Genomic DNA, 27,738 nt, shown 5'->3' on the forward strand with positions numbered 1-27,738 from the left:
CTTACAGCTTCAGCATGAACTACAACTGCCCGTTTTACTTACAGGACCCCCACCAGTTAGTCTGGACCCAGCTGCCCCCCCCCCATAAAATAATCCTGGCTACGCCCCTGCCCCATACGCAGCGGTATGATCCCCACCACAATTACAACACTTCCTCTCAACACAGTCACCACATTCCCCATATTCATGCTCCCCTCCACATTTCCCACATCTTTGCTTCCCTTTGCAAACTTTTGCTATATGTCCATACCTTCGGCATCTATAGCATTGGGTTGGAGAAGGAATATACTCCCGCACCCTGAAGCTCACATATCCCACCATCACTTTATCTGGCAAAACATTGTCCTTAAATTCCAAAAGTAAGGACGTACTATCCACTTCCTCTCCGTTACGCTTTGCCTTCAATCTTTTTATATCCCTTACTGTACCTCCCTTAATATTCCTCCTTTTGTTCTCCAATCTCCAAAGAGCCGTACCTCGCTCACTTCTTCCTTGCACACCGATTGAAGACATATCACATATACAGCAACCTGTGTTGACCTATGGTGTTGACTGAGGGGCCCGAATCAGATATCAGGGGTGGAGAACAGAATAGGGACTGTAAAGGTTTGGGTTTCCGGGCCCCCTGAGCACTTGGGCCTGAGCTCGGGAGCTGCACCAGTACAGCTTGAGTTAAGTGAAGCTGTAGTGACTCTCGATCCAGTGCAGTTGCATTAGACTCAAGAGCAAATCATATTGTTGGATCTAAGTGAGATCTTTTACTCAACAGCACCTTTTAAAGAGGAATGACCCAATATACTTACCTTAAAGGTATTGTTCTCCATACTCAAAACTGAGGTGTAAAAATCAATAGTTTTGGGCACAGTCAGAACCAAGTGGTCCAGATGACTGATCTTTTTTTTTGAAGCGGACTGCAGATGTCGGTCGATATAGCAGGGGCTTGGATGGGTACATGGACAGTGGAATACAGTTTATTAATGGTTTACAGAGATTGGACTTGTGTACCCATAATTATTGACTTCTATGATAATAACTGTGATGTCAAATAATCAAGTCGGGTTGAGTTAGGATAAGATTTCATGAACAATTTCCATTGGCTTATTTCTCATTCATATACTCTAGCATTTACGGTAAAAGGAAATGGCAATTGGCTCTGCAAATGTTTAACCTTTTAATTCTACTTCTTATTGACTATTCAGGGAGTAAAGTATCAATATAATTTAAGTTAAAACCATATCTGGGGTAAAACCTGAGGAAACGGTGTATCAACAACACATGGCTACACATGGACGGATTACGAGCCACTGGGCCCCTGGGCACAGACATGAGGATGGGCCCCCCTACCCACCTCAGAGTTGGTAACTCACCTAAGCAGGGAGCAGCAGTTCGTTGTACAAAATGTAAAAAAAAAAAAAAAACCCAACAACAACCAAAAACATCACCTTGGGGTTAGGGGTTCATTTGGTCTACCCTAAATGTTCGATTCGAGGGCAGTGAGAGGCAGCTCATGGTCCTAGCGTTGTCTTGTCTCAGATAGTCCCCCTCTACACTCAGTCACTCAGTAAATTAGATGTCCAGCTAGAAGTGAGTATAGATCTGTGGTTTATAACTGCTGCTGCCTTGTAGCACATGGGTGGCTCATCGTGTAGATTTAACAACTTTTTATCTCAATTAATTTTGACGGTTTGTTCACTTTATCATTAATAATACAAAAATAAATAATAATAATAATAATACATAACAATGACAAGTTACAATTCAGTTTATGCATTAAAACCTCCAATGTGTCTTTTCACATAGCCTACATGCACTGTAGACACTAAAGGCTATGGACCACCTCAAATATTTTTACTGATTTGAATGGCCAATTAATTTGCAGTTGTCTATGAATAATGTTCAGGATAAAACCATGCCAATGAATGCCTTTTATTTAATACACAATTCACATAGGTTAAGTGTCAGTAACGTCAACTAATCGACTTCGACGCATGAGCGGGTCCAACACCCCATGAGGAAAAATTGCCTGATCATGCTTCATGCAGTTGGGTCACCATCAGGCACACCACACCAATCAGTCCATCCACCGAGGAGAACATGTCTGACTGACTGCGTTAGTCCCTTTCTGTGACTCCTGTGTGTAACGAGTTGGATGACGATCTACTATTACACACCACACCCTTAACATCTAAGCAACACTTGCCAAAAATACCTGGAGCAGTGAAGTTCACCATTAACTGAGATGTTAGCCAATAACAGACTTTTTTTTAGCGCACCAACAACGCAGCAAAACACTACTGGCCAATGACTTTAACTGCATGTGTAACTCAGTGAGAACAAGTATAAAAATGTAAAAACGTATGTAGCCTAATTTCAACCTCCTGTCCAAGCGGTACTGATTCCACAGCAGGAGGCCATTCACATATCGGAGTAACTTCTTTATTTACGTGTGAATAATCACAGTCTAACAATCATTCAGAGACAGAAAAAAAGGTCTAGTATACCCCACGCCACACCCCATCTTCTTGTTGAATCCATTATCCCTCCCCATATCCTGTTTGTAAATATTGCACCAGTACAGCTTGAGTTAAGTGAAGCTGTAACGTCTCTCAATCCACTTGAGTGCAGTTGCATCAGACTCGGGAAAAAATGCAAACAGTTACAGAGTTAAGAGGAAAGACTGACACGTTTGAGCGCTAACTGCCACACTCTTGGGCACATGTCTGCAATGTCCCTGTTTCTTCACTGTCATTTTCATCAGAATGTCATTTGATGGTTTTAAGTACTTTCAACACTTAACAGTTGTGTTTTTCTACATTTCTATTTTTTATTTTTTTGGTGGCGAGACATTCATTATAGGGTACGTTTCAAAACAAGTTTTTGACGGAATGATTTTAAATATGCCCCCATTTGCAAGAAGCCTTTTTGGCTTCATGCCACCAGACATTCAATCATATTTAAAAAATAAAATAGATGCTGCTCTGCGATGACGGATTTCAGGGGAACATTAGATTGCATTTGGTCTCAAGTGTGAATACAACACTTCTGCACTCTCAAGTTACAGTTGACTTGGTAGGGAAGCAACATTACCCATAAGGTTAGTACTGTGACTGCACACCGAAATCTTACACTATTGTGTCACATAAGTAACTGGGCTTGCTTTCCCTCCAATGATATTTAACTTAAAAATCAAGTTACACACACACACACACACACACTCACTCTCTCTCACACTCTCACACACACACACTTCCTTTTAACACACAAAGTCTCTGACTCTCTGGGATAATGTCTTCAGCACCTTGTAACCGGTAGCTTGTAGAGGGATAGGGCGCTTCACTAGTTGAGCTGAACCGTCTACGAGTCCTTTATTGTGAGCACATGTGGTCCTTTTTGGGGAATTCCATTTCCCCCAATTTTCCCCCATCCTCTTGGTATCCTACCCCAACTCCCTGCAAACACATCATCCACTGAAAGATGCTTTAAGACAGACGACTGATGAATATTCTGAGGTCTGGATTCTCGCATCAGCTCAGTGGGTCTCCCCCACTCGGCCGCCCCACTGATGTACCAACCCCTGCTGAAGATGGGAGAATAAGCAGACTGATTGCTTTAAAATCATAGAAGACCGGCCCTCTGGGTAGCAAACATTACCCAGGCTCAGGGAAGCAGCAAGAGAGAGAGTTTAGAGAAAATAAAGGGTGGTGTTAGTCTGAGACAGACGAAGGAGGGAGGAGGGGAGCGGAGGGGGGGGGGGGGGGGGGGGGGGGGAGTCGTCGGAGCGGAGTGGCGAGTCGCGGAGGGGCGAGTCGCGGAGGGTCGTTCAGACCACACTCTCGCGGTTGGTGGTGGCGAGCACCGCACGCCGGCAGATGGGACAGGTGGAGTTCTCCGAGAGCCAGCGGTCGATGCAGTGCACATGGTACTCATGCGAGCAGGGCAGCTTGCGCAGCTTGTGCCCCTGTGCGTACTCGGTGATGCACACGCTGCACGTCTTGAGCGCGTCGCTCTCGCCGAAGTTGCGAGTGGACAGGTTGTCGATCTGCTCCTTGGTGAGCCCACGCGGCTGCTCCTCATCCTCGTCGTTGAGCATGAAGAAGTGCGCCAGCCGCAGGAAGGGCAGCGAGCCCGTCTCCTCCAGGCTGATCGGGGCCCGGGCCCGTCCGCGGCCATCTGGGGCCACGCCGCCGACGCCAGCCGCTGGGGAGTCCGCGTCGTCCCCCTCCCTGTCCCTCTCCTCGGCCTGCGAGCCACCAGCTTGGGCCTGAGAGGCACCCGTGGCAGCGGCGACGGCCGCGGCAGCAGCAGCAGCACCAGCACCGGCTACTGACGCCGTGGTGCCATCGGAGGGCGTAGTGGGCCCGCTGGCCCGGGGCGAGTCGGACGAGTCTGAGTCGGAGTCCATGAAGTAGCTTAGCTCGCCGAAGCCCGTCATGATGTGGCGGATCATCGACTGCAAGGCCACGGAGGTGGCCTCGCCAAGCCCCGCGTCAGAAATGCGTCGGATGGGGATGCGGATCGTGCTCACATAAGTACGCACGCCGGCCCGTTCTGACCGGGAGAATGTCCGACGGAAGCCACCCTGCTCCGTCTCATACAGGAAGGTGTTGTTGCCCGCGGCACCACCGGTGCCGCCTGCCCCACTACCACTTCCTGTTCCGCTACTGGCTCCACTGCTGCTACTACTACTGCTGCTGCTGCTACTACTGCTGCTGCTGCTGCTGTTGTTGCTAGCGGGCTGGGAGCGTGAGCGGGTGCGGTTAGCAATGCTGTCTCTCTGGCGGTACTCGCCAGGCCGGACCCGACGCACCTGTAGGTCCAGCATGATGGTGGGGGGCCTGCGTCCGGCGCCGGCCTCCCCACCCGCTGGCTCCTCCTCCTGGGCAGGAGCCGGGGGGGCATCGGGGGCATGAGTGATGGAGGTCGGGGGAGCCAGGGGTGCCTGGTGGTGGTGGTGATGGTGGTGGTGGTGGTGGTGGTCCGTCGTCTCCACCGTGATGTGGCGGGAGGGGATGTGCTGGCGAGTGCGTGAGCTGCCCTCCATGTGGGGCGGGGGTGGGGGCGGGGGCAGAGGGGGCTCGGGGATGGGCGGTGCGGGGGGAAGGCCGTCCATGCGGTCCAGGCTGAGCGGGGAGCGGCTGCGGGTGCAGGCGCGGGTGCGACGCTGCTCAGGGCTCCGGCTGCGGGGGCGCACCACGCCCCGGCGCGTCTGGGGGGGCTCCGACGCCATCGCCACCGCCACGGCTGCCGCCTGCAAGTGCGGAGAAGGGATGGTGATGGGGATCGGCACGGGAACCGGAATTGGGATCGGCAAGGGCACCGACTCCGGCACCTGGATGGGCTGCGGGCTGGCAGGTCGGGTCACGGGTGGCGAGAGCTCCGGCTCCACGATCACCGCCAGTTCCTCCACAACCGGCTCCTCCTCTAGCTCCATGGCCTCAGGAGGGGCCTCAGACTCGACCTCGGCCACAGCTTCAGGCTCTGCCTCTGCTCCAGACTCGGCCTCTGCTAAAGGCTCGGCGACTGCTCCTGGCTCGGCCTCTGCTAAAGGCTCGGCCCCTGCTCCTGGCTCGGCGCCTGCTCCTGGCTCGGCCTCTGCTCCACTGGCGACGACGGCGGCAGCGACGGCAGCACTGGGCCCCTCCGGTGCTGCCGCACCACCTGCGGCCTGCTCTGCCGCCTCCGTCTGCGTCTGCTGCTCCGCCAGGTTTCGGTTGATGTTGATCTCAAGGCTGAAGCGGAAGTCCCCGCTGCTCGGGTTGGTGCGGCTCACCGCACGCCAGGACTGGTTGCCGCGGTGACCGCTGCGCGTGGTGTTGCCCGTGCGACGCACAGTGTTGAGCCAATCCAGGAGGGTATCACCGTTAGAGGGATCCTCAGGGCCCTCAAGGTCTCCTGGGACAGAACAGACCAATTTAGTCACCAATTAATTTTAAAGATCATATTGATTCACACACATGTACTGTGTAAACATATGTTTAAGTAAAATGAAAGAGGTCCAAATATCAAAACAGGAAATCAGGAAAAGTTTTTATTATTATTATTCATTTATTCTATTACTAATATTTGCATTTTTATTTAGGCTGTATGACTCCTTTAAACTGTTAATTTTGATACTTGTAAAATGTAATTTTAAATAGCTTTGGACAAAGAACCATAAACATAAAAAGTATTGCAGTTCAATGGCATATAATCGTATTGGGAAAGCTCTACACCAGATAGCCATGATCACAAAATAACTGTGATAGGGATACTGCTGTAAGTTTATTTATCCAACATTGAGGTATTCCATCAGCCAACCAATGTGAATCCAATAGCACGAGTTGAAACTACACCGAGCTGTCAGTTAGTGCAGATCTAATTATACATCATCTGCAACTAGTGTCAATACACAACCAAATGCCTACTGGAGAGCACCACTCCTATTAAATATTTCGTAAATAACTGTGCTGAGACAGCAGTCATGTCACCTGTGAGGTGAGTCAATGTAGGAAACAAGTTTTTGCAGTCTGTAAACTCAATTTCATGGTGTATGGGCATGTGGAGGACCAATAAGAACACCTGATATTCCCACTAATGAATAACTATGTGAATATGGATTGCCTGGCATCAGTGGTTCCTTTGAATACATCATACGTATTCAGTCGATATAAAATTCACATCATATGCACAGACACATTCTCTTCCTTTGTAATGTGTAATTTTGTTAGCAGATGCTTTTCATTCTCTAATCCTGTCAAAAGGTGTTACAATTTTCCAGGTTCCTGACTAGACCAGTAGCCTACAGCAAGTCTGTTTTTAAAGAATTCCACGACTGAACAAAAACATAAATGTGCTTTATCATTTTGTCAGGTGATCGATCAAATAGAAATTCCCAGCCATGACATTGACTGCTTATTTCGCTCATGAAACTTCAGGCTGCAGAACAACTAAGAGAGTTTCAATTGACTGGCATCAGTGGTTCCTTTGAATACATAAATTCATACAGGAGTCCAACAACTGACCGATCAATATACAGCTCTGGAAAAAATTAAACAGACCACTGCACATTTTTCTGAGGTCATCCTACACATGGGCGTCGGAGGCATTCTGAAAGTGGGTGGGACATTTCAGCGGGGGGTATGGGGGGTCCTCCCCCAGAATTTGTTTTTTGGACTAGATGCAATTTCCTGAATTCTGGTACATTTTAACAGGTTATTTAGATACTTCTATATAACAAAATAAAGCTATTAATTCAATGACTAATTCGGAACCAGCTTTATTAACCTCATGGTATAGTTAACCATGCAGTTGCAATATCTGTTAAATTAAGTTATTTAATGCTTTGAATGCAATGAGTGGCTATCGGGAGCTTCGGGAGGATTCCCGGTGGGCCGTTAACTTTTTGTGCCAGTCTGAATGACGTGAGCTTAAATATTGTTTCTGAAGTTCGTTTGCTCCGCCCTCGCGGCGCTTCAGCAGCCTATATGTAGAACGGTCGCAGCCCCTTACTCGCAGTTTCCCCAAATATTAACAAAGTAGCACTCACAAAAACTGTTCGGAAGTCGCAACTATATCTAGTCTATATTTGCAACAATTAAGGGGAGTTTATGAGCGGTCCCTCCTCCAGTGGGTACGGTCCTAACGAACGCCAGGGTGACACACAGTTACAGTAATTGAGAGTTTAAAAAAAATCGTTATTCTTCCACCGTCCAGTCCAGCAGCTGTCAACATACAACGGAAAACAGGCGATTTTGGAAGGTGTGTAGCCTATCTGCTTTAACTTTTTTAATCTAGGCAAGGTGGCTTTCCCGAGGTAAAGTGCTGTCGCGTGTTTGAGCTCCCACTCGCCTCTTCTTGGAGGAAGAGCCCATGTTTGAATCTGCAAGCACGTTCACTAATTTACCCTCTCCGTCTCCACTCTCGAATATTTTGTTAATGCGGAGAAAATACGTTTTTAATGTGCAGTGCAAATGCGGAAGTTAAGTTACCAACATGGGATAGAGAAAACGTTTGAAAAGACATATGACTTTGATCTTTTTTCGCGTACCCCCTGAAATCAGTACACGTACCACTGGGGGTACGCATACCCCAGTTTGACAACCGTGGGCCTAGCGTAAACCTATAGGTTATTATTTATTTATACCTATAAGGCTTTTTTCCTTATCAAAAGTGAGGGGGACGACTGATCTCTTCAACACTGCGGGGGATTTGGCGCTTGTCGCTGTGTGTGTGAGAAGCGGAATGGGAGAATGCGTGTAACAAAAAAAAAAGCTTACGAGCAATTTACGCGCAAATGACAGAATCCAATGAAAATTACAATGAAGCACTAAACAGATGCTGAAAACAGCACTGGTATTTCGCACGGCAAAAGTGGGGGGGTCCAAACTAACAATTTTAAAAAGGGGGTGGGACGTAAAATGGCTCCGACGCCCATGATCCTACAGTTGCTGCGAATGAGTTGAGTCAAATTCAAAATTAAAAGACCACTGCAAATTTGAATATTAACCGTCAACTCTTTCGAATGATTAACAGAACTTCATACTCCACAGTGTTCCCTAATATACCAAAACATACTACCAAAACATTTCCCCTTGGGGATCAATAAAGTATCTATCTATCTATCATTTACATTCTGCATAAGGGGTGCTAGCTGTAGCTCTACTCACCAGAGGCCTCAGGCCTGCGTGCTTCACTGCCACTTGTGTTGGCAGTTGCGTTGGCACCTGCGTTGGCACTGGGGCTGGCGCTGGGGCTGGGGCTGGCGCCAGCGCCTGTGGCCGCACGCTGCCCACCATCCTTCGCCTGCTGCAGGCGGGTCAGCAGCTCCTCCTCTGTGATCTCACCTGTCCGAGACAAACCCACACGGTCACTGTCACTGAGCCTGGCTGCAAACGCAAAACATCATTCCGCTCATCCATGACTTCATACAACTGTACCGGGACACGGCTCAGCTATAGACGACCCCCGCGACAACAAAAAAATCTCCATAAAATGGGTTGCTAGGGTAACAAATTAGGCCTAATTTGTCTTTTGAGTTAAAGACAAATACAAAGCAATCTTAACAAATGCATAGAAATGCTTCCTAAAATGAAAAATACAAGTCATGTATTATATCCACATTTAAAATATCACCAGCATCACACACAAGGCAACTGTAGGCAACTGTAGAACACTGAGGATAAGGAGAGAGGAAAAAAAGGCCACACCTTCAATTGCGTAATCTTTTTTATTGAAAACGTAAGGTACTGTATGCCTCATGTCATGGATGCATTCTTGCATTGGGAAAAACCCATCAGAGGAGCGCAGAGGAGATCAGTCAGTACATCACACTTTCACCAAATTGGATGTTGATTATCAAACATTTCCTCACCATTCTTGAAAGGCTTGAGACACACACAAAAAACTGGGGACTTGTGGTGAGCTGATTGACAGACTACAGCTGTTTGTAAAGCTGTACCAAAAAAAAAAAAAAAACATCCTACAGTACTGAAAACCACTGCACTTACTGAAAACTGACAGTACTGAAAATCACTGCACTTACCAGGACAGGCCCTGTCCCACCATAGTATTCCGTCTCCTGTCAGGGGCAACGCTCCAAAATAACATGCCTTCCTATTCCACTGTTCCGGAACAGAGAGGGAGCAGGAAGGGGAGGGTTCTTCAGGGGGTCGCCGGCTTTACACACGTGCGTAGCATCCAAACACCGCCCAGAACCAGAGGTGGAAAGGACCAGGTTCAGAGCCAGGTAAAATGACCAGGTTCATAACCTTTGGATCAGTTATACTTTGTCGTCAGCTTATCTGGGTTTTACCATTTAGGATACCAAGAGAGGTCTTTCATAAAAAGGAAGACGAATAACTGAATGCAACGCGCTGCTGCAGTGTACAAGTGTAGGGGATAAGAAATAAAAGTCACTGAAATGCCTTCACCTCCTGAACCTGAATGTCTCCACCTCTGTTCAGAATCAGGTGAGAGATCACTAAATTCAGGCTACATAACCCAAAATATTCATGAGGACAATTTGGATGTGGTTGGTTCAAGCTCACTTTAGCACAAACATATGTGCTGGTCATTCCAAACTGACACTGACAAGAGGCAGACGTACTACAGCTGCTGTGGCAAAAGTTTGCATTATAAATGCACCACAGATGGTAGTAAAAAGAAATACGCTTGTCTGAACTAATTAAACATACAGTAAGACGTGTTTGACTGAAAACAAGCCATTCAGTTTATCCTCAAACTGTAGTTTTCATACAGTTTTTACCAGAGCATTAAACAGACTTTGAGAGAAGGATTACATATATCTAAATGGATAATTTAACGAGGTACTTCTAAATTAATCCTCTCATGTTACTTTTTTTGAGCCCGTCATATAACTTTCTTTAAGCACTTTTGTGATGGACTAGAGCAGACAACGGAACGTCTGATTCTGCTTTTATTCCATAATCCTCCTTATCCATTTTAACAAGTATGTTTTTACACCCCTACCACAAAACAGGAGCTTTCCAATGTGTGCACACCTTAATCATTTGAGTCATCCACTCTTGTAAACTAGGCCTAACTCTTGGATAGGTTTCCTCCATAGTGTCAGTGTTTTGTTTTTCATCCTTGATATATAACAGCAGAAATGGGATTTAAGATTGCATTGCTCTAATGCATTTGAGCAATATGCTTTGTGTGACACATGATGTATGAGCCTGTATAAATAAGGGATAGAATTCACATTAAACTTGAGCTTGTGCCTAAACCTTCACTTGCAGGCAGTCTCTACTAAAACAAGCCAGCCCATGAAGCAACATATTTCATTCAGTTGTAAATAAAAGTTCAATCAAAGACTTACCGGGGTTGCCCAGAAGGTTGTTGTCCCTCATTAATCGGTAGTCCTCTTCACTGAGGTTGTTGACAAACTGATAGAAGGCCTCCTCCCTGTCCAGGCGGGCCAGCTGACGTCTCCGTTGGGAATCCGACTGATCGCTGCCCCCTTGTTCTGCATTGTCCGAGCCCTCCATGATCGTCACTCAAAGGACGTTTCACGACCAGCTGTGAAAGCGGAATGTTACAATTAACGCTACTACACATTCACCACAAATTGCGAATTAAGAAGGGTACAATGAGCTATATCCATGCAAGAATGATAGCCAACTAATGCAGGCCAAACTCGAAAAAGAAATGAAATAACGTTACTATGAATCTGCGAAGGGGCATCTGATGTGAAATGTCATGACCGAACATGCCTCTTACTCTATTTAACATCATACGTTGACGCTCCATGGGATATGGTAATTACATTTAAGCGCTATGACAAAAGAAACATACGGTATCTGACCTCAGCTAGTCGGCTAATGCTAAGCGATTTATGGCTTGGCTAGCTGACTGCTAATCTTTGGTAACGTTACCTTGGAAGTAGGCTACTCGGGGCATTGCATAACGTTAACTGTTATAACAACATGATTGTAGAAGGATGAAAGCGAACGTAGGACTGCAATGGATAGTCTTGCCTATCAAACAAGTTACGAAAACAAGTACATAGTAAAAGATTCACCTAAACATCGACTGATGACAAGGGAACAAACTGCGTCATGCCCACAGTGGACATCCCGCTAACGTCATTCATGTTCCATGGGTAGCACTACCTGATAACCAGTAGGCTATATTAGCTGATAAGCTAGCTGGCTAATTAACGTTATCATGAGACAAGTTCTTGTCGTAGTATGCTTTGTTTACATCCTTTTGAAGTAAAATGGAAGGTATTATTAATATAACCCGTACGACGTTTTGCAGAACGGATGCACGAAAAATAAAAACAGCTTGCAATCTACCCAACTACAGCCTTAAACCCTTCCATTTCATCAAGCTAAAGTTTACATAGACTTGTGAGCCGTCTTCCAGGTTAGTGACAATTAACGTTAACGTTAGGGGGAAACAAAATGGCATCACAGGATAAGTTAGCTTCTGAGCAACTTAGCCGCCAGCTAAACTACAGCTAAATCCTTAGTAAGCAGCTAATCCAATTAAATCAGACAGTCTGAACATGACATTTTAATTCGAATAACTTATATTTTTACCCTAATTAAAACAGTATTTTGTATTATATTTAGATTGTAACTAAACGCTTGGAAACTTTTATCTGTATTGACGCGAGCTTTGTCACCAGCAACAGAGTAACGTTAACGATAGTGACGTTAGCTAACGTTAGCGAACACTAGCTAGCCATATGTTTCGTTTAGTTATTCACGAACACAAGCTTAATCAAAAAATAATGTCAACGTTACAGTACGTTACCTCGGCAGCCAGCGTCTGAGTTAAGTGAGGAAAATGGCACAAGTTGCAGAATACAGGAGGGTCACTATCTTTACTTAACGTTAGCCTTACGACTAGAAAACAAGGATGTTTACCTGCTTGTCATTTAGCACAGCGTCAGACAACTTTAGCTAACGATCTAACGTTACCGGACCTGTAGATAGCTAACTTGGTCAAATCCAAAGTGAATGCTTGGTTCCTTAGTGTATTATTAGATATTCTTAATGTACAAAAACCTCCAATAAACATTCGGTCAGATACATTTCACTGGCTACTGACGTTAAGCATCGGTGCCCTTAACGTTTGCTAACGCTGGCGAAAGGTTAGCCATTTTACGATGGAAACGAGCTTGCTAATCACTAACCTGCAGTGGATTGCTAGCTAACATTACCTGAAACATAAAACATAGAATTATAACATACATGCTGCTAACATTTAACCAACGTTCACATCGGGTTTACCTGATGAAATAGTGTGTCTTGGTCGTGATGTTGAGATGTTATTTTTTTTTTTCCTTTTGTCTTCAACAAATGTGTTTGGTTTCAAGGTTCCATTTTCTTCATTATTGTACAGTGGACTGAAACTGGAAGCGGAAACCGGAAGTGCGTAAATGGCACATACTGTAAACAGTGCCCACAGAGCCCCCGTGTGTCCTGGGGTTTAAACTGTGACATTGTATATCAGTGCGGAACGTGATTTTTTCAACCAATATGCTAAACAGTGTCTGACAGAGGTGAAGTGCCGTGGGATGCTATATAGCCTACTAGCATATCTTTCATTTTTCTATGTTTAAAACCACCAAGAAAATGTTGAAGGCTGACAATAGCCTATTGATACTGAGACCTCAGTCATTGAAAACTTTCTATGGAGCCATTTGGCATTCGAAGCCATAGGAAGTGTGGGTAAAATATGCCCTCTCTGGGCTGCCCTCCAAGTCTGCACTGCAGGGTTACCAACATTCATTTGACACACACACATACACACACACACTGACACTGTATTTCGATAAACCTTACACACTTTTTAGATAGATAGATAGATAGATAGATAGATAGATAGATAGATAGATAGATACTTTATTGATCCCCAAGGGGAAATTCAGGAAATCCACCAGCACACAAAAACTACATACTGAAAAGAAGTTATTTTTCACATTATATTTTCTTTGGCTTGCATACAAACCTATTATCAATCAATAATATCCATTATATTTTCCACAGTTAGCTCATAAACATAATGTCCATTTTTGTCTCAACTTTATCCATATGGGGTACAGTTGAGACAGTACACATGAGACACCCATTCTTAATGCTGTAAAGTTGACAAAACATTCATTGCAAATATAATAATAATAATAATAATAATAATAATAAAAACAATTGGGCAACATGTTTTAATTTCCTTCTATTTAAATTAGCATTGGCTAAATAGAAATAAAACAGGAACAAAATATTTAACACATGAACAGATATTGCAAACAGTAGCCTGCAAATGCAACATTACAATAAAACACATTAACAATACATTGTGTCTCAATTGTACCCCGTTGACCACCTTGGACATTTCTCTAAATTTTGTAATGACCTTGTGACACAATGTCATGAAACGTGCCAGTTTTATGGCACAGAATAACGTTTGTAATAATAGAAGTCACGTTTAGCAGTCACATAAGGCTAATGAGCTATTCATTGTGGAAGGTACATGTGAAGTGAAAATCTTACTTTGGGAAAAAACTGCCAATATCTTTGGGACCAGAGATGCATTTGTCATTCAAATTTTCCCTGATCGAAGAACACTACTTGGGCTTGCTGCACATGCAAGATATTTAAGGTGTTTTAACTGTACACGTCTCAACTACTCAGACGTATAGACACACGCACACACACACACACACACACCCACATATGACACATACACACACACACACACTACTCTACACTCCTCAGTCAAACAGAAAGTGAATTTAAGTTTTGGTCAGAGATCGAAAGAGAGAAAGAGATAGCGAGATTGTGTGTGAGATGTCAATAGACCTTGTTTTGAAGGATATTGCATGGTGCCCCCCGTTTTTAGCCTACTTATGTTGTCTGCTTACCCTAGCATGTTACAATTCAGTGCTACACAACACCCCATTAGAAACATCATTTAACATGGTCTGTGGTATTGCAGAGATTTTAATCAATTTGCCGTAAATTATGTCAACAAGTTTAAAACCTCTACACAGAAGGCAAAAAGTGTCGTTACCATTTCCTGTCTCCCTACTTTCTACCTCTGTGGTTGTGGCCAGCAATCCAGAATTGATGTGCGGTGCTTCCAGGAAAAGCCCGACCTTACAGCTGAGTAGGATATTAACAAATAAACATCCACACACAACACTAATGGGGAGACATTTGGCTACCAATGGATGCAGAGATAGGCTATTAAATTAATTGTGTGTCCCCCGTCAAACGTGAAGTTATGGGCTGAAATTGTGAACTTGATGCATTGCATTGGCACATCACACTGGGGTAAACAGTCCCTTTATTGGTATGGATTAGCCTTAACAAGTGAAAACTGTCAGTCTCTGTCACAGACATCACAATGAGTTATTCTTTCTTGAGGGTACACCGGGTCATTGCCCTGGCGCTACCGGATATGGTTGCACCGCCCAGTGTGGTTGGTTCAGCTCATATACCCACACCCCTCCTCTCACCAGACAGTGGCATTTCACATAGATTTCCCCAGAGGCTACCAGGATTTAGCCATGGCAGTGGGTTATGTGTGTCTGAGTGCTAAGACCCGTGGCTTGCCCTCTTCACTGGCACAGGTGTCATGTTCTGGTTTGTGCCCCCTTGGTGCCACAGCTGAAGCCAACGTGCAGGGCTTTCTAAAATGCTTGCCAGAAGTGATAATGAAGCATGTCAATTGCACTGGGACAGACCTACACAGGGAGTTGTCTTCCTTTGCAGCGTAATATAATCAGGCTAAATGTCATTGTCAGGAGTAGAGATGTGCAGAAAGGAGGAATAAATGACACAGGGAATTGGAGGTAGCATTCAAAATCTCATTTTAATTTGTATATTTACTCCATAAACATTATTACAAAACTCAGCAAGTTACCAATAGTACATTATCACCATACAGGCTTGATCACAAATATTTAAAACTTTTGCAACAGTTACAACAAAAACAAAATAATACTAGAATAATTTACATGAAAATCTATAAAACAGCAATAGATCACAAATTTAAGTCATTTTTTCTCCATGTTTTGTTTGCTTGCTTATTTCTGTTTGTCACAGTAACACAACACACACTCTCACGACAAGATCAAAGTCTTATTACAAAACTCCCGACAAAATGTAGTTTTTTTGTATGCCGTAATTCACTTTTATATTTTGGTTTTTAAAACCAGGAACTTGTCATTGTACATCCTTTTTACAGCCTGCCAAGGCCCAAAAAAGGTTACTTTCACACACTCCCACATACATACACACACATACAAACACACAAACACACATTCACACGCGCACACACACACACATACACACACAAATACTTCACAGCACTTTCTAAGAAAAATAGACACTTACAAAATATGTTACAAATTGGCACACAGAAAAATATACAATATTTTGTAATGTCAAGAGCTCTTTAAGAATCCCTCTGTTAACAACTCTAGACAATATTTATAAAGCTCAATATTCTTTTCAACAAAAAAATGCATAAAGTAATCCCAATCAATGTCAAATAATCATGGCATGAATACATCAAACATAACAATATCATATACATTCATGAGGAGGGTGGTATTTTTTTCTCTCTTCTGCAATTCCTATTTTGTTATCTCTGTGAGAGGTGAGGGGAGAGTTTTCAGTTTGCTTTCTTAGCACCATTTAGAAGAGGCAGCTTAACAGTGGCACATTGTACAAAAAACATGTAGAAGTACATTCAGTCGACCATATAGGCAGAGATGAGAGAAGGCAGACAGTTGGACCACCAGGTCCAGTGTGCGGGTTCCTTTTTGTCCATGGCCTCTCCTGATTCTAGACATGGCCTGATATAGAGAGAGCTCAGAGAGGTGGGGCAGAGATAGATCTACTGCTCACAAGCCAAGCCACAGTACACAAGGCCGGCTGGGCACGGACTGTTCTGGAAATGTCCATTCTAGCCTACCTCTGCCTCTTTGATTTTTTATCTGGCTCTCTTTGGCCAACACCCAAGGCCATCCGTGAAATGAGACAAAGGTGAAACAAAACCAATGTGTTGTGTGTGTGTGTCAGAGAGAGAGGGAGAGAGCAAGAGAGAGAGAGAGAGATGTAGCTGGTATTAGAAGATGCTGCCAGTCAATGGAGAGAGAGCACGAGAGAGAGAGAGAGAGAGAGAGAGAGAGAGAGAGAGGGAGAATTGTGTACATGAATGGAACAAAGGCCTGAGAGTTAGCATGCTGTTACTGTAAGTGAGAGCGATAGGCAAAAACAAGAAGGAATACAATTTACAGCAAAACACACCCCAAAAACAGCGAAAAAACCCAAAGCCATTTTGAATTTCATGCATCTTTTTTGCTTTTTTCCCATTCAATCTGCTGAGGAAACTGAACAACTTCAAAAACATGCATTAATGAGCAAGCAAAATTTAAAAACTCGATTGCAGTTTCTGAGAGAACAGTGTTTGATCAATTATCAAAATGATTATAGGTTGTAAATGCATTCAAATATCTTGCTGTTTGGCACAGTTCATGGGTGCACATTGTTGAAAAAGCAATCGACATAGTTTAACTGAATCTGAATACAAAAAAATGTCAATGTTTTCAACACAGTTACACTCCGTCTGTCATCATGGCATCTAGTGAGTCTAATTTTCATGCAGAGCTTCAAAGGCTCACCCTGTTAACAGCACATAAAAAAAAATCTTAAAAGATAATCTAGATTAAAGGCAACCTAGTGCAGAATCCTCTGATGATACAGGCTAGAGTAAGTATTGTCTTTCATTCAGTTACGTTGGATTAGACATAAATACCAATGATGTGGTGATAAAGGAATGAATGAGTACAAGAAAATGGGTTAGGTCTCTGGGTCCTTTGTGAAGCCAGGTATGACAGGTGTGATACAAATTACTGCAGAGACCATTAGTAACAGATATTACCTGGTGAGGTATGAGCAGAAGCCAGAGGCGCAATTGTACCTTGTTTCCATATCAGTATATCCACACTGACTGTGCAGTGGATGAATCCATTCGAGTGACAGATGTTTGGGGATCTCCACCAAGAAGCTATAGCTCATTGTCAGTGGTGCCATGGCTTCACTATTCATTCAGATAATGTGCCTTCTCTGCCTTGGCAAAACAACATGTATAAGATCCTTGTTATTTTCTTGAAGCCTCTTGTTTCAGTTGAGTCTTTTTTCAGATTCTCATTTCCTTTTCACAAAGCCACTGCAATTCTGAGGTAAAACTAAATTTGGCAAACGGAGCGGTGACAAATGTCCAGAGGGCTTTGTGGTTTTGGTTGCGTGGTGTGTACCACTGTCAGCTGCAGGTGCGTTTCTACAGTCGGGGTCCAAATACTCCAAATCAAAAGAAAACAAAAAAAGGACAAAACTCTGGAATGTCAGCTCTCCAAAAGCTAAGACAATAAAAGTGTTTTTTTTTCTTCTTCATTGTGACACAAAGTAGAGATATGAAAAGCCTATGTTCATATTGGTCATTAGAAATGTGTACACAGCAACTTTACATTTGGCACATTAACTTTTAGAAGTCAGTATTTTCTCCTTATATGCAAATAGTGCATTTCTGTACATTGACACTGAGAACAAAGAATTAAGACTTAAAATAATCAAATGACTGAATATACTTTTAAGACACCAGTTCTTCAAAAGAAAACAAAAAACAGGTAAAAGCATATAAGGTCATAATACCGAACACAAAGAAATTAATCATTCCAACAGTTTAAAGATTAGGACAAAATGTTTATCTGATATGTCATCAATATGGTATATGGTCCCATAATGCATTTTTTTTATGACGCCTTGGTCACACAGAAGCAGACGTCGGCCTCAGCACAGGAAGTGGAACATTCCCACCGTGCTTTATGCCAGGCAGTATGAGGGAGACGGCAAGAAGGGGGCATCCATTTTCTGCATACAAAAACAAATGTGGAGCGGACATTTCACTTAGGAGTCTGTTTTTTTTTTTTTTTTTTTTTCAAATAGCTACATGTTTCAAGATAGGAAGATATTGTTGTTACGTTATTGAGGGCAGCAGACAGCAGGTTTTGCTCATTAAAAAAGAAAACAAAAAATAAAAACAAAATTGTTTCTCAAGGGGTGTTTTTTTCCTCCAGACCAACAATAATAAAACAGCAAAGGCAGGAAAAAACAGCGAAAGCAAGAAGAAAATGCAGCCATGGTAAATTTTTAAATCTCAATCAAGCTTCACACAAGCACACAATAGGTAGTTTGCAAGTACAAGTAAGTTTGTCATGCAAGATATGAGTCCTCTTCGGGGGCAAACAAAAAAAAGCAATTGAGGGTTTGGGGGGTTATGGGTAGTGTAGTTTTCCATGCAACTCTGCTATTGAGTCTGTGCAGGTACATCTGGGTTCAGGGAGTAGATTTAGGTTTGAGCAAAAAGCAGGGAGGGCAGGGTGAGCATCAGAAGCTACGTAGTTACAAAATATTACCTCAGCTTTTCAAAGGAGGCCATCAGTGCTATGTCCTTACTGGGTTCTCGATCGGCTCGCTTCCCCTTAATGTTCTCGATGCGGGGGAACTTTGCACTGGTTTTGTGACGGTACATCTTTTTGTGCGCTGGTCCGTTGATACCAGGTATGCAGAGGTTGGGTTTATCGAACATGTTGCAGCCCAGAGCGAGCTGAGGGAAGAAAGGGTTAAATTTGGCCTGGTTTTTGGCCCCCTTGCCCCCGGCCTTTCGGCCCTTGCCCCCGGCCCCCGTCGCTCCCTTCTTCTTAGGGTCAGGGGTCGTGCCGGCCAGGATCTTGAGGGTCTTCAGCTTGAGGGTGTTGGCGTCTGGGGCGGCGCACACGCTGGATGTGGGCCCCCACAGCGGCTCGATGGAGGCCATCATGAACCGCTGGACCTCTGCCATGCCGGACACAATGTTGGACAGGATGTTGGACGGCTCCTCAAACTCACGCTGGTCGTCGACGTTGGTGTGACTGTTTCCGTCTGGCCAGCTCACACCGGGCCAGTCCCCGGCCGCCTGATTTGACGTGCCCACTTTCCCTTTCCCGGCCTTCTCCTCCAGGTGGGCTTTGAGCTTTTTGGACGACCGTGAGTTCTGACGCGGCACTTTGGCCTTTTCCGCCTTGGCCGCTTTCGGGGCCCGGACTTTCTTCACCCCTTCTCCTGCTGCTTGCTTGCCCCCATTTCTCTTCTTCGACTTTGTGCCCTTCACTGCCCCACAGCCCACCACCTCACCAGCTTGTGCCTCGAAGTCCACCACGCCCGTGTCTTTGTCGTCCGGCACGATGCCACCGGTAGCTCCGTTGGTGTTAAAAATGTGCATCTGAAACTGATGGTTGTCGCCTGTGTAGGCGGCAGCTGCCACGTGGTCCGACTGCTCCATCATGTTACAGTTCCACGACATGTCGTCGCCAACATCCTGGTACTCGAGGGCTTTGCCACCGGCGATCTTCATCTCTCTGCCCTTCACTTGCGGGGACAGGTTGGGCGTTTCGGGCGGGGAGAGCTCAGACAGGGACGTGTGGCGGAACTTATCCGGGGTGAAGTTAGAGATGTCCAGTAGGTCGGTGGACTCCCGCAAGGGCGTGATGGCCTCCACGCTCTGCTGGATGACCACCTTGGGGCTGCAGTGGGCCAGGAAGGTCTCGCCCGACGCGTCCTCCTCGCTGGCCCCACCGCCGGTCCCCTCCTTCTCGCACGACTTCATGCTCATGGAGCTGTAGTTGCTGGAGGCCCCGGACAGAGAGCCCATGGAGTCGAAGCTGGTGAGCCGCCCGTGGTCAGTGTTGAGCGTCCCCCGCTGGAACTGCAGCTGCCCGTCCACACAGGGCACTTGGCACGCCTGGAAGTCACCGTCCGCGGGCGCCATCGGCTGCTCGGGCAGGTAGTTCTTCTCGTACAGCACTCGGTCGCCTTCCAGGCTCACCTGGCTGTAGCCGGTCACGGCGGTCATGTCTTCCGCGGACACGGGCACCGGCAGGGTCTTGGGGAAGCCGTCGGGTAGGATGGGGGTCTCGGGGATGTCCGGCACGAACTGCTGATTGTGGCACAGCTGGGACGGCCACATCTGGGTGAAGCTGGGGCAGTTCTGGGGCGACTGCTGGAGCTCCGACTCGGAGGGCGGTGAAAGAACACAGCTCTGGGCCAGCTGCAGAGAGGAGAACTGCTTCTCCTCCACCGACAGGCCCAGCACCGGGTACTGCTGGGACGTCTGCTGGGGGAAGTAGGCGATGCTGGCGCTGCTGGAGGAATCGGAGCCATCGAGGAGCGTCTGGAGGTAACCTCCGGGGATGACGGGCACATCGCCATCGCCCACTGCCTCGGTGGCGGGGGGAGTGGGTTTGTCATTGGCTGTGGGGGTGCAGAGGTCGGAGGGCGTGAAAGTGAACGTGTCACCTGCATCCATGACCTGGCCCTCCACTAGTCTGTGTGGGGCCTGTGCAGAGGTCGACTCTGCTTCCTCAACGCCTGTGGAGGAGTCTGCGGCGTGCCGCTGCTGTGTCGGTGGAGGAGGAGGAGGAGGAGGAAGAGGAGCCGAGCTCATCCCGCTCCCCTCCTCCCCTACCCCCGCCCGCTGCAGTTTCCTGCTCTGCAGCCTGGCCTCGCTTTTGAATTTGCGGATGCGCACAATTTTGTTGCCAATCCTCTTCTCTTCCCGCTGCTGCTGAGATCTGCTCTTCGGCGTGGTGGTGTACGTGATGTCGCCGGTGTCTAATGAGCCCGTGCCGCCCGGTGCCGAAAGCGGTAATGGGATTCCTACCGGCACGGCACCGTCTTTCACGCCGCTGCCCTCTTCGCTCACAGAGGCTGAGGAACCCTGCCTCGTGGGAGATTGCTCCACAGTTTGAATCCTCTGAATCCTAAATCTGTTTGCAAACTTGTATTTCCTCTTCGGGGGACTGGAACTAAAGGGTCGGTGGCGACCGTTTGGATGGAAATTGGGTTTATCTCGCAGAGCCAGCTTAAGCTGCTCCTCTCGCTCCCGCTGTTGCTCCTGCCAGAAATGCTTCAGAGGAGCCAGCTTTTCATATTTGCTCATTGCCTCTGTGTCTAAGCTCACAGTCGTGACTGTTGGATCAATTTTGAACAGCTTAACAGACATGTGCTTCTCTCCCTTAAACCTGTTGATAATGATGTACTTGATTATGACGGGTGGCTCTTTGCGGGACGACTTCCGTCGCTTCTTGGGGCACCAGTCGTCATCTCGTTCCTCCTTTTGGCCCGGAGCCTGCTTGTCGCGCTTCTCGGCAGCGCTCCTCTCGCTCTCGATGGAGTCCACGTCGTACAGGTAGTCGTCGCTGTATCTCACTTTTCTCTTGGCCCTCAGCCCGTAATTCGGGTGGTTGGACGCCCCGCCGCCCTTCCTTCCCAGCTGTCGCTTGGGCTTTCCGTCCGGGAACGCTTCCACCGAGGAGCCGGTGTAGGAACTGTCATCGCTGTAATCCCCCGAATCCTCCGCCGAGTCGCTGGAGTCCACAAAGTAATCCATCTTGGGGCTGTAGTCTGGAGAGCAGCCCTCTCCTGGGCTGGTGCATCTCTCGGCTTTACCCTCACCCTCATCCGACAGGCAGAGGTCTTCCTCCTCCTCCTCCTCCTCCTCTTCGTCCCCAGGCCTTCGAGGGAGCTCCTTGGCCCCTCTCCGCCCAGGGCCGTCCTCCTTTTTGGGGCAGTTGACGAGGACGCTGGGGAAGAAGTTGAACTGGGTCTCCTCCTGGAGCACGTTGGTCTTCTCGCGCATGTTGTCCTGGAAGGACTCGTAGCGGATCTTCAGGGAACACACGTCGCTGCTCAGCGTGGAGTCGTCGTCGTCATCGTCAAACATGTAGTTGTCGACGTCCTCCTCGGAGAAGAGGTTTACGGACAGATCGTTCTTAGAGCATAGGTCCAGCAGCTCGATCTTGCTCTCGCTGATGAAGGACTCGATGTAGCCCCAGTCCTGGGTCGTGTTGGCCAGAAGCACCTCCTCCCCGTTGCACTTGTCGAGGAGCAGACCATCGTACAGGTTTTTGGTTGCTGGGTCATCCGTGTCACTGTCCGTCGTTCTGTCATCTGCCTTTTTGTCTACGGGCATGGGCTTGGGCAGAGGGAAGCTCAGCAGCTGGTCGGAGAGCAGCTGGTCCCCGTAGCCGGCCACTTCACCGCTGCTCATGCACTGCATGCCGATGTCCGCAATGGGGCAGGCGTCGTACTCGCCCCGGCAGGCGTCGGCCATCTTGAGGCTGACCCCGGGCTCGGAGTCGGAGGGGATGGTGCCGTCCTTCGTCTCGATAAAGCAGCCAAGACAGGAGCGGCTCTGGGGAAGGAGGCAGTCCTCCCCCAGGACTGAGATGGCCGCTGTGGGCTCCATGGCTCCAGGGGTGGACGGTGGTGGTGGTGGTGGTGGAGGGGAGGCGGCAGGGGGAGGGGGGTGGGGGGCTGGATGATAGGGGGAAGAAGGGTCTTGGCAGCTGTCCTTTGGATGGCACCTGGGGATCACCACAGCCTCGGAGACCCAAAGGCTGGTGGTGGCGGGCGAGAGGGCGTGGGCAGGGGACGCATCGGCCGGGCTCGCTGGTGGGGTGGGCTGCCGGTGCTGTGCTTTGCTGTCCTGTGCTATGATGTTTAGCAGCTGTCAGGGGTGTTCTGCGTCCGTCCGGGTCCAGTCAGTCCGTCCGCGGTGGGCGATGCTCAGACGGGCAGCCGAGGGGGGGGAGAAGAGAGCGGCATCTGCAGCAGCAGCGGCGTTGGCGTCACAGACGATAAATTCAGCTCCCCGAGGCTTCGCACTGCTGTCCTGTTCACCACATCCTGCACAAAGCACAAACAAACACACACATCAGAGAGGTACAGATGCACCAGCACACCAACCAACCCGCCCCTTCACAACCCCCACCAACAAAAACCAACCAACCAATAAACCAACCATCCCCCCCATTTTAACGATTATTGAAAGTCATTTCTACGCCCCCCCCCCCCCACCCCCCATCCCCACACCCTTCTTATAAATTATCTATACAACCTACAACTGTGCAAATAATGGCTCTTCCCTTTGGATTTCCTTTCTCTTCCTGGGTAATATTGACTAATTATTTAATGTTGTCAGCTGTGGGTGCAGGAGGGGGGGGAAAGGGAGGGGAGAGGGGGAGACAGAGACAGAGAGAGACTGAGAGGGATGGGGAGCGGGGGGGGGGGTGGTATAATGAGAAGGGGGAAAATTAAAAAGATGGAAGCCGGGTTACGGAAGGCAACGCCGGTGTTTGCTTTGCATAATTACCCTGCTGCGACTGAGGCAGGTACTGCGCATCCGCACGGGAAAAGACAGGCCCATATGCTCGCAACAGTATAACCAATAACAGCCACAGCTGCCTGCTTTAGCCGCATCAAGCTGTCACATTAGGCGGCGTCTCTCTCTCTCACGAGGGAAACAGCACGGATGAGATGCTGCAAGCAAACAGGCAGGTAAGGGCCCGAGCAGTAGTCTGATCTTACTTATGTAGGGAATGCCCGTTTGCAACTGAAATCACTTTATAACAGCATCACTTCCCACTGTAGTAAAACCTGCACTGCGCATTAACAGTCAACAGCAACACCTTTGTGTTCGGTGTAACCAGAGGGGACACAGGCACGCACGCACACACACACACACACACACACACAATGAGTTTTGAGAGCGATTGAGATAATAATGTTTGTGAGGGGGAGTCGGGGTTGACCCTCGGGGTCCGTGGCAGACAGCTGCCTCTTCCCGCGACGGCTCTGGGGCCCGGGACTGGTGACCGCCCACCCGCTTCCCCCTGCATACCAGCGCACTTAATGAATTCAGTCCCCGGGGAAATATGGAGCTTCCTCGCTCGCTTAAATAAAAATGCAGAGCTGCGATAGCATTGCATGCTGGGCTTGGCTTTGGCAAAAAAAAGCTGAACAAATAGCCTTTGCATCTGAAAATAGGGGAGAATTAAAACAACCCCTTTAGTCTAGAGTGAATGTGCAGATTTTAAGTCCAGTTATGGGCTGCAATTCTCAAATGAATTGGATAAATCAATATATACAAATCAATAGTTTTAGTCAATTAAAATGTTCTATTTTCCTATATCACACAGGGTGTAACTGCTAATAACTATGTAAGCCACATTCTTTTTTAATAAGTACCATCAATAATGTTAAGATTTCTGTTGACAGCAGTGTCAACAGTGTGCTTGAAATGGCTTGCCTGAAATGAATTGTGAACCTGGACAAAGTGTGTGTGTGGGTGTGTGAGTGTGAGAGAGTGTGCATATGTAGAGGTGAAATGATAAATTTGTTTCAATTGACACATTAATTCAAAAGGCTGCTTTCTGGTTTTCTGGTCAAAAATCTAGTTTGAAAGGTACTATTAGTGGGCTTCATCAAGCAATTATTAATTAATTATAGGTACCATAATAAAATGAGTGACACGCAAACACAAACATGACTGGCTATATCTTACGAATGTTTCGAAGGTATATATGAAGATTAATCTAATATGTATGTAAATGCATATGTAAAGATCAAATCTCAAACACATCCTCACTTTAAAGAAACCTTGTTGATTTTGGTCTAGTAAGGACACTGAATTTAATTACTTTGTTATACCGAGCAGAACAATAAAGTAGTCTGTGTGTGTGTGTGTGTGTGTGTGTGTGTGTGTGTGTGTGTGTGTGTCCGTACGCATGCGTACTGTACCTGTGTGTGTGTGTACCTGCCTGATGGGTATAAGCTGCACTAGTTTGAACAGCTGAGGAGCAAATGGTCCAGCTGGAGACAGATGGCCTCCTGACGCCATCACAAACCTTTAAGCTTCCCTTAACATGCATGAAAATACACACACACACTTCCCTTCTGTCCCACTGTCTTACACATATCACCTTCATCATTTCACCACACTTCCCTTCCTCGGGAAAGCACAACAATATCTTATAACACTATATATAAAATCTCTTTCTGGTCACACACACACACACACACACACACACACACACACACAACACAATTGTTACACGTGTGCACAAAGTACACCCAACTTCACATGGTTTCACAGGTATTTGGATATTATAAGATGTCTGTATAATAATAATAATAATAGCATGCGCTGTAGGGTGGCATATTTCCTGCCGACCTAAAGAGATAGAGCCCACTCACTCAGTCAGGCTCTCAGCAGAGCTTATTAAGCGAATCACATGCATGAGGACACAAATAAAGATGAGGCTCATGCATTAAGAAAGTTATTCAAATCATTCCAAACCCCAATCTCTGCTAAATCTATAGTTAATTGGGCGTGTTTGCTTCTGTGTTTTTCAGGTGGGTTTTTGCCACACTTTTGGCACTTTTTTTTGGCACAGACAGTGTGAAACACACTGTAAAATACACACAAAACACACAGACACACACACACACACACAAATATGCACCGACACACACACACACAAATGGGCAGCTCGCCCAAAACCGTGAGCTGCTCCAACAGGCGATTGGTGCTTTCTGTCTCTCGGTCAGACTGCCAGCCCTCCTGATGGAGTGGAGGAGAGAGAGTGAAAGAGAGGAGAGAGGAAAGAGAGAGAGAGAGGGAAAACAAGCACTCAAAAGAGGAAGAGGGAAACAGAAAGAGGGAAGAGAGAGAGAGAATGTATGTGAGAGAGTGAGGAGGGAGGAGAGGAAAGAGCAGAGTGGAAGAGAGAGAGTGACTGAAAGAGAGAGAGAGAGAGAGAGAGGAGAGAGAGAGGGAGAGAGAGTGACTAAAAGAGAGAGAGTGAGAGAGAGAGAGAGGGAGAGTAGGGAGGGAGGGAGAGAGAGAGTAACTGAAAGAGAGAGAGAGAGAGAGAGGAGAGAGAGAGAGAGGGAGAGAGAGAGAGAGAGAGATGGGAGGGCGAGGAGGGGAGCGGGAATCACGGGGAGCTGACAGAAGCTGACTAATTGGTTCTGACAGAGAAGGGCGAGAGTGAGACACAGCCCTGCACTGCCCCTCTGCTGCTACTGAGCACCTCTTACCCACAAACTCACCCTAATGGCCCCACCACCCAGCCCGGCCCCCACCCCTCAAGACCACACACCAGCATGTGTGTGTACGTGGGGGTCTGAGGGCCCCTGCAAACCCAGGGAAGGAGAGGGGGCTTTGTGATCGGGCGAGCGGGCGCAAACACACACACATGGGCATATGGGGTTATCGTGACTCCTGGCAGGTGGAGCTGGTCCCTGGATGGCACATACCGTGCCAATCCTTCCCAGGCTAGACAGACTACAGCAAACAGGCTGGTGAGAGCAGGAACCTCTCTGATGCTGTGCCAAGGGGAGAGGAAGATGATTAACTCAATACTGAGTCAAGCCTTTTGGATACTAAAATTGTTCATATTTTCAACACTTTCAGAAAGCATAGCTTGTCTGTTATAGATCATGTCCGTACTAAAATTTAACAACTAAAATCTGTAAATATACCAATTTTTGTGCTGTCTCTCTCTCAAACACACACACAAACACACACAAACACACTGAAACCCCAAATATCAGCATTACACATAACTGAGGGTCCCTTACGTCCCCCTCCCCTCCCCCACTGGCCCTACCCAAGCTGGTGTTTTTCTACAGCCTTCTCTCATTGCCAGGCAGGCGCCTGCTGTGTGCCACCGACCAAATAGCTCCCTCACCTCATTTGCGTGTGCACAGAGTCGAGTCGAGGCCTTGGCTTGCCCCTGTTTTTTTAAACGAGAAAACAAATTCCCCCTCAATTAGCGGCGTTCAAGCTAAAGGCTTCCGGATTCGGATTGCCTCGGCCCTCGGGCTGTATGAAGGACGGCTAAGTTGTCACCGCTGCCTTCCCTCCAGTCCAAAACAGCCCCTCACTCCATCACTGACCTCCACAATCTCCTTTGTCCCTCTTCTCCGCTTGAAATGGTTGACGAAGGGGGGGAAACGGGGAGTGAATAAGCCCAATGTGAAGCAGCAGGCAGCAGGAGAATAGCCACCTTGCTTCCCCTCGCAGGAGAGAGAGGGAGAGACGAGTGAGTCTGAAGTGGATCTGACTGCATGACATGGTTCCCAGGGAGCTGGCCTGAGCCCAAAAGCTGAGCTGAGCTCCAGACAAAGAAAAATCACAGCACAATATTATAGGAGTCGCCCAGCTGACTAGTTATATATTCCCCGTGACATTTTTAAATGGCCTTCCTCTCTCTCTCTCGCTCTCTCTTTTTTCTCACTCTTGCTCTCTCCTCCCCCCTCTCTCTCTCCCTGTCACTTGCTCTCTCCTCCCCCCCTCTCTCTCTCTCTCTCTGTCACTTGCTCTCTCCTCCCCTCT

General features: G+C 47.1%; 2 protein-coding genes and 1 non-coding gene across 7 annotated transcripts; all 3 read right to left on the reverse strand.

Annotated features, from left to right (window-relative positions):
- Window positions 1–1,910: 1,910 nt before the first annotated feature.
- Window positions 1,911–12,917, reverse strand: rlim (ring finger protein, LIM domain interacting). Of its 5 annotated transcripts, none has more exons than XM_042074181.1 (4): window positions 12,741–12,917; window positions 10,820–11,019; window positions 8,646–8,822; window positions 1,911–5,892 (listed from the first exon to the last, which is right to left on the reverse strand). In XM_042074181.1, exons 2-4 carry the CDS (start codon window positions 10,986–10,988, stop codon window positions 3,821–3,823), a joined length of 2,418 nt encoding a protein of 805 aa, XP_041930115.1. In that variant the 5' UTR covers window positions 10,989–11,019; window positions 12,741–12,917; the 3' UTR covers window positions 1,911–3,820. The 5 variants fall into 5 exon arrangements, with proteins under 5 accessions (XP_041930115.1, XP_041930120.1, XP_041930119.1 ...); XM_042074186.1 differs by lacking the exon at window positions 12,741–12,917 and adding an exon at window positions 12,375–12,603; XM_042074185.1 differs by lacking the exon at window positions 12,741–12,917 and adding an exon at window positions 12,262–12,390.
- LOC121695092 lies at window positions 6,602–6,668 on the reverse strand. Its single transcript, XR_006026011.1, has one exon. It is a non-coding gene; the product is annotated as a small nucleolar RNA SNORD42 (small nucleolar RNA).
- Window positions 12,918–15,341: 2,424 nt separating the features above from the next.
- Window positions 15,342–22,837, reverse strand: nexmifb (neurite extension and migration factor b). Its single transcript, XM_042074175.1, has 2 exons — window positions 18,935–22,837; window positions 15,342–18,389 (listed from the first exon to the last, which is right to left on the reverse strand). The coding sequence occupies exons 1-2, from the start codon at window positions 22,801–22,803 to the stop codon at window positions 18,272–18,274; spliced, it is 3,987 nt and encodes a 1,328-aa protein (XP_041930109.1). The 5' UTR covers window positions 22,804–22,837; the 3' UTR covers window positions 15,342–18,271.
- Between the last annotated feature and the right edge of the window lie 4,901 nt (window positions 22,838–27,738).

This window comes from Alosa sapidissima, chromosome 20, assembly GCF_018492685.1.
Source record: "Alosa sapidissima isolate fAloSap1 chromosome 20, fAloSap1.pri, whole genome shotgun sequence".
Lineage (NCBI taxonomy): Eukaryota > Metazoa > Chordata > Actinopteri > Clupeiformes > Clupeidae > Alosa > Alosa sapidissima.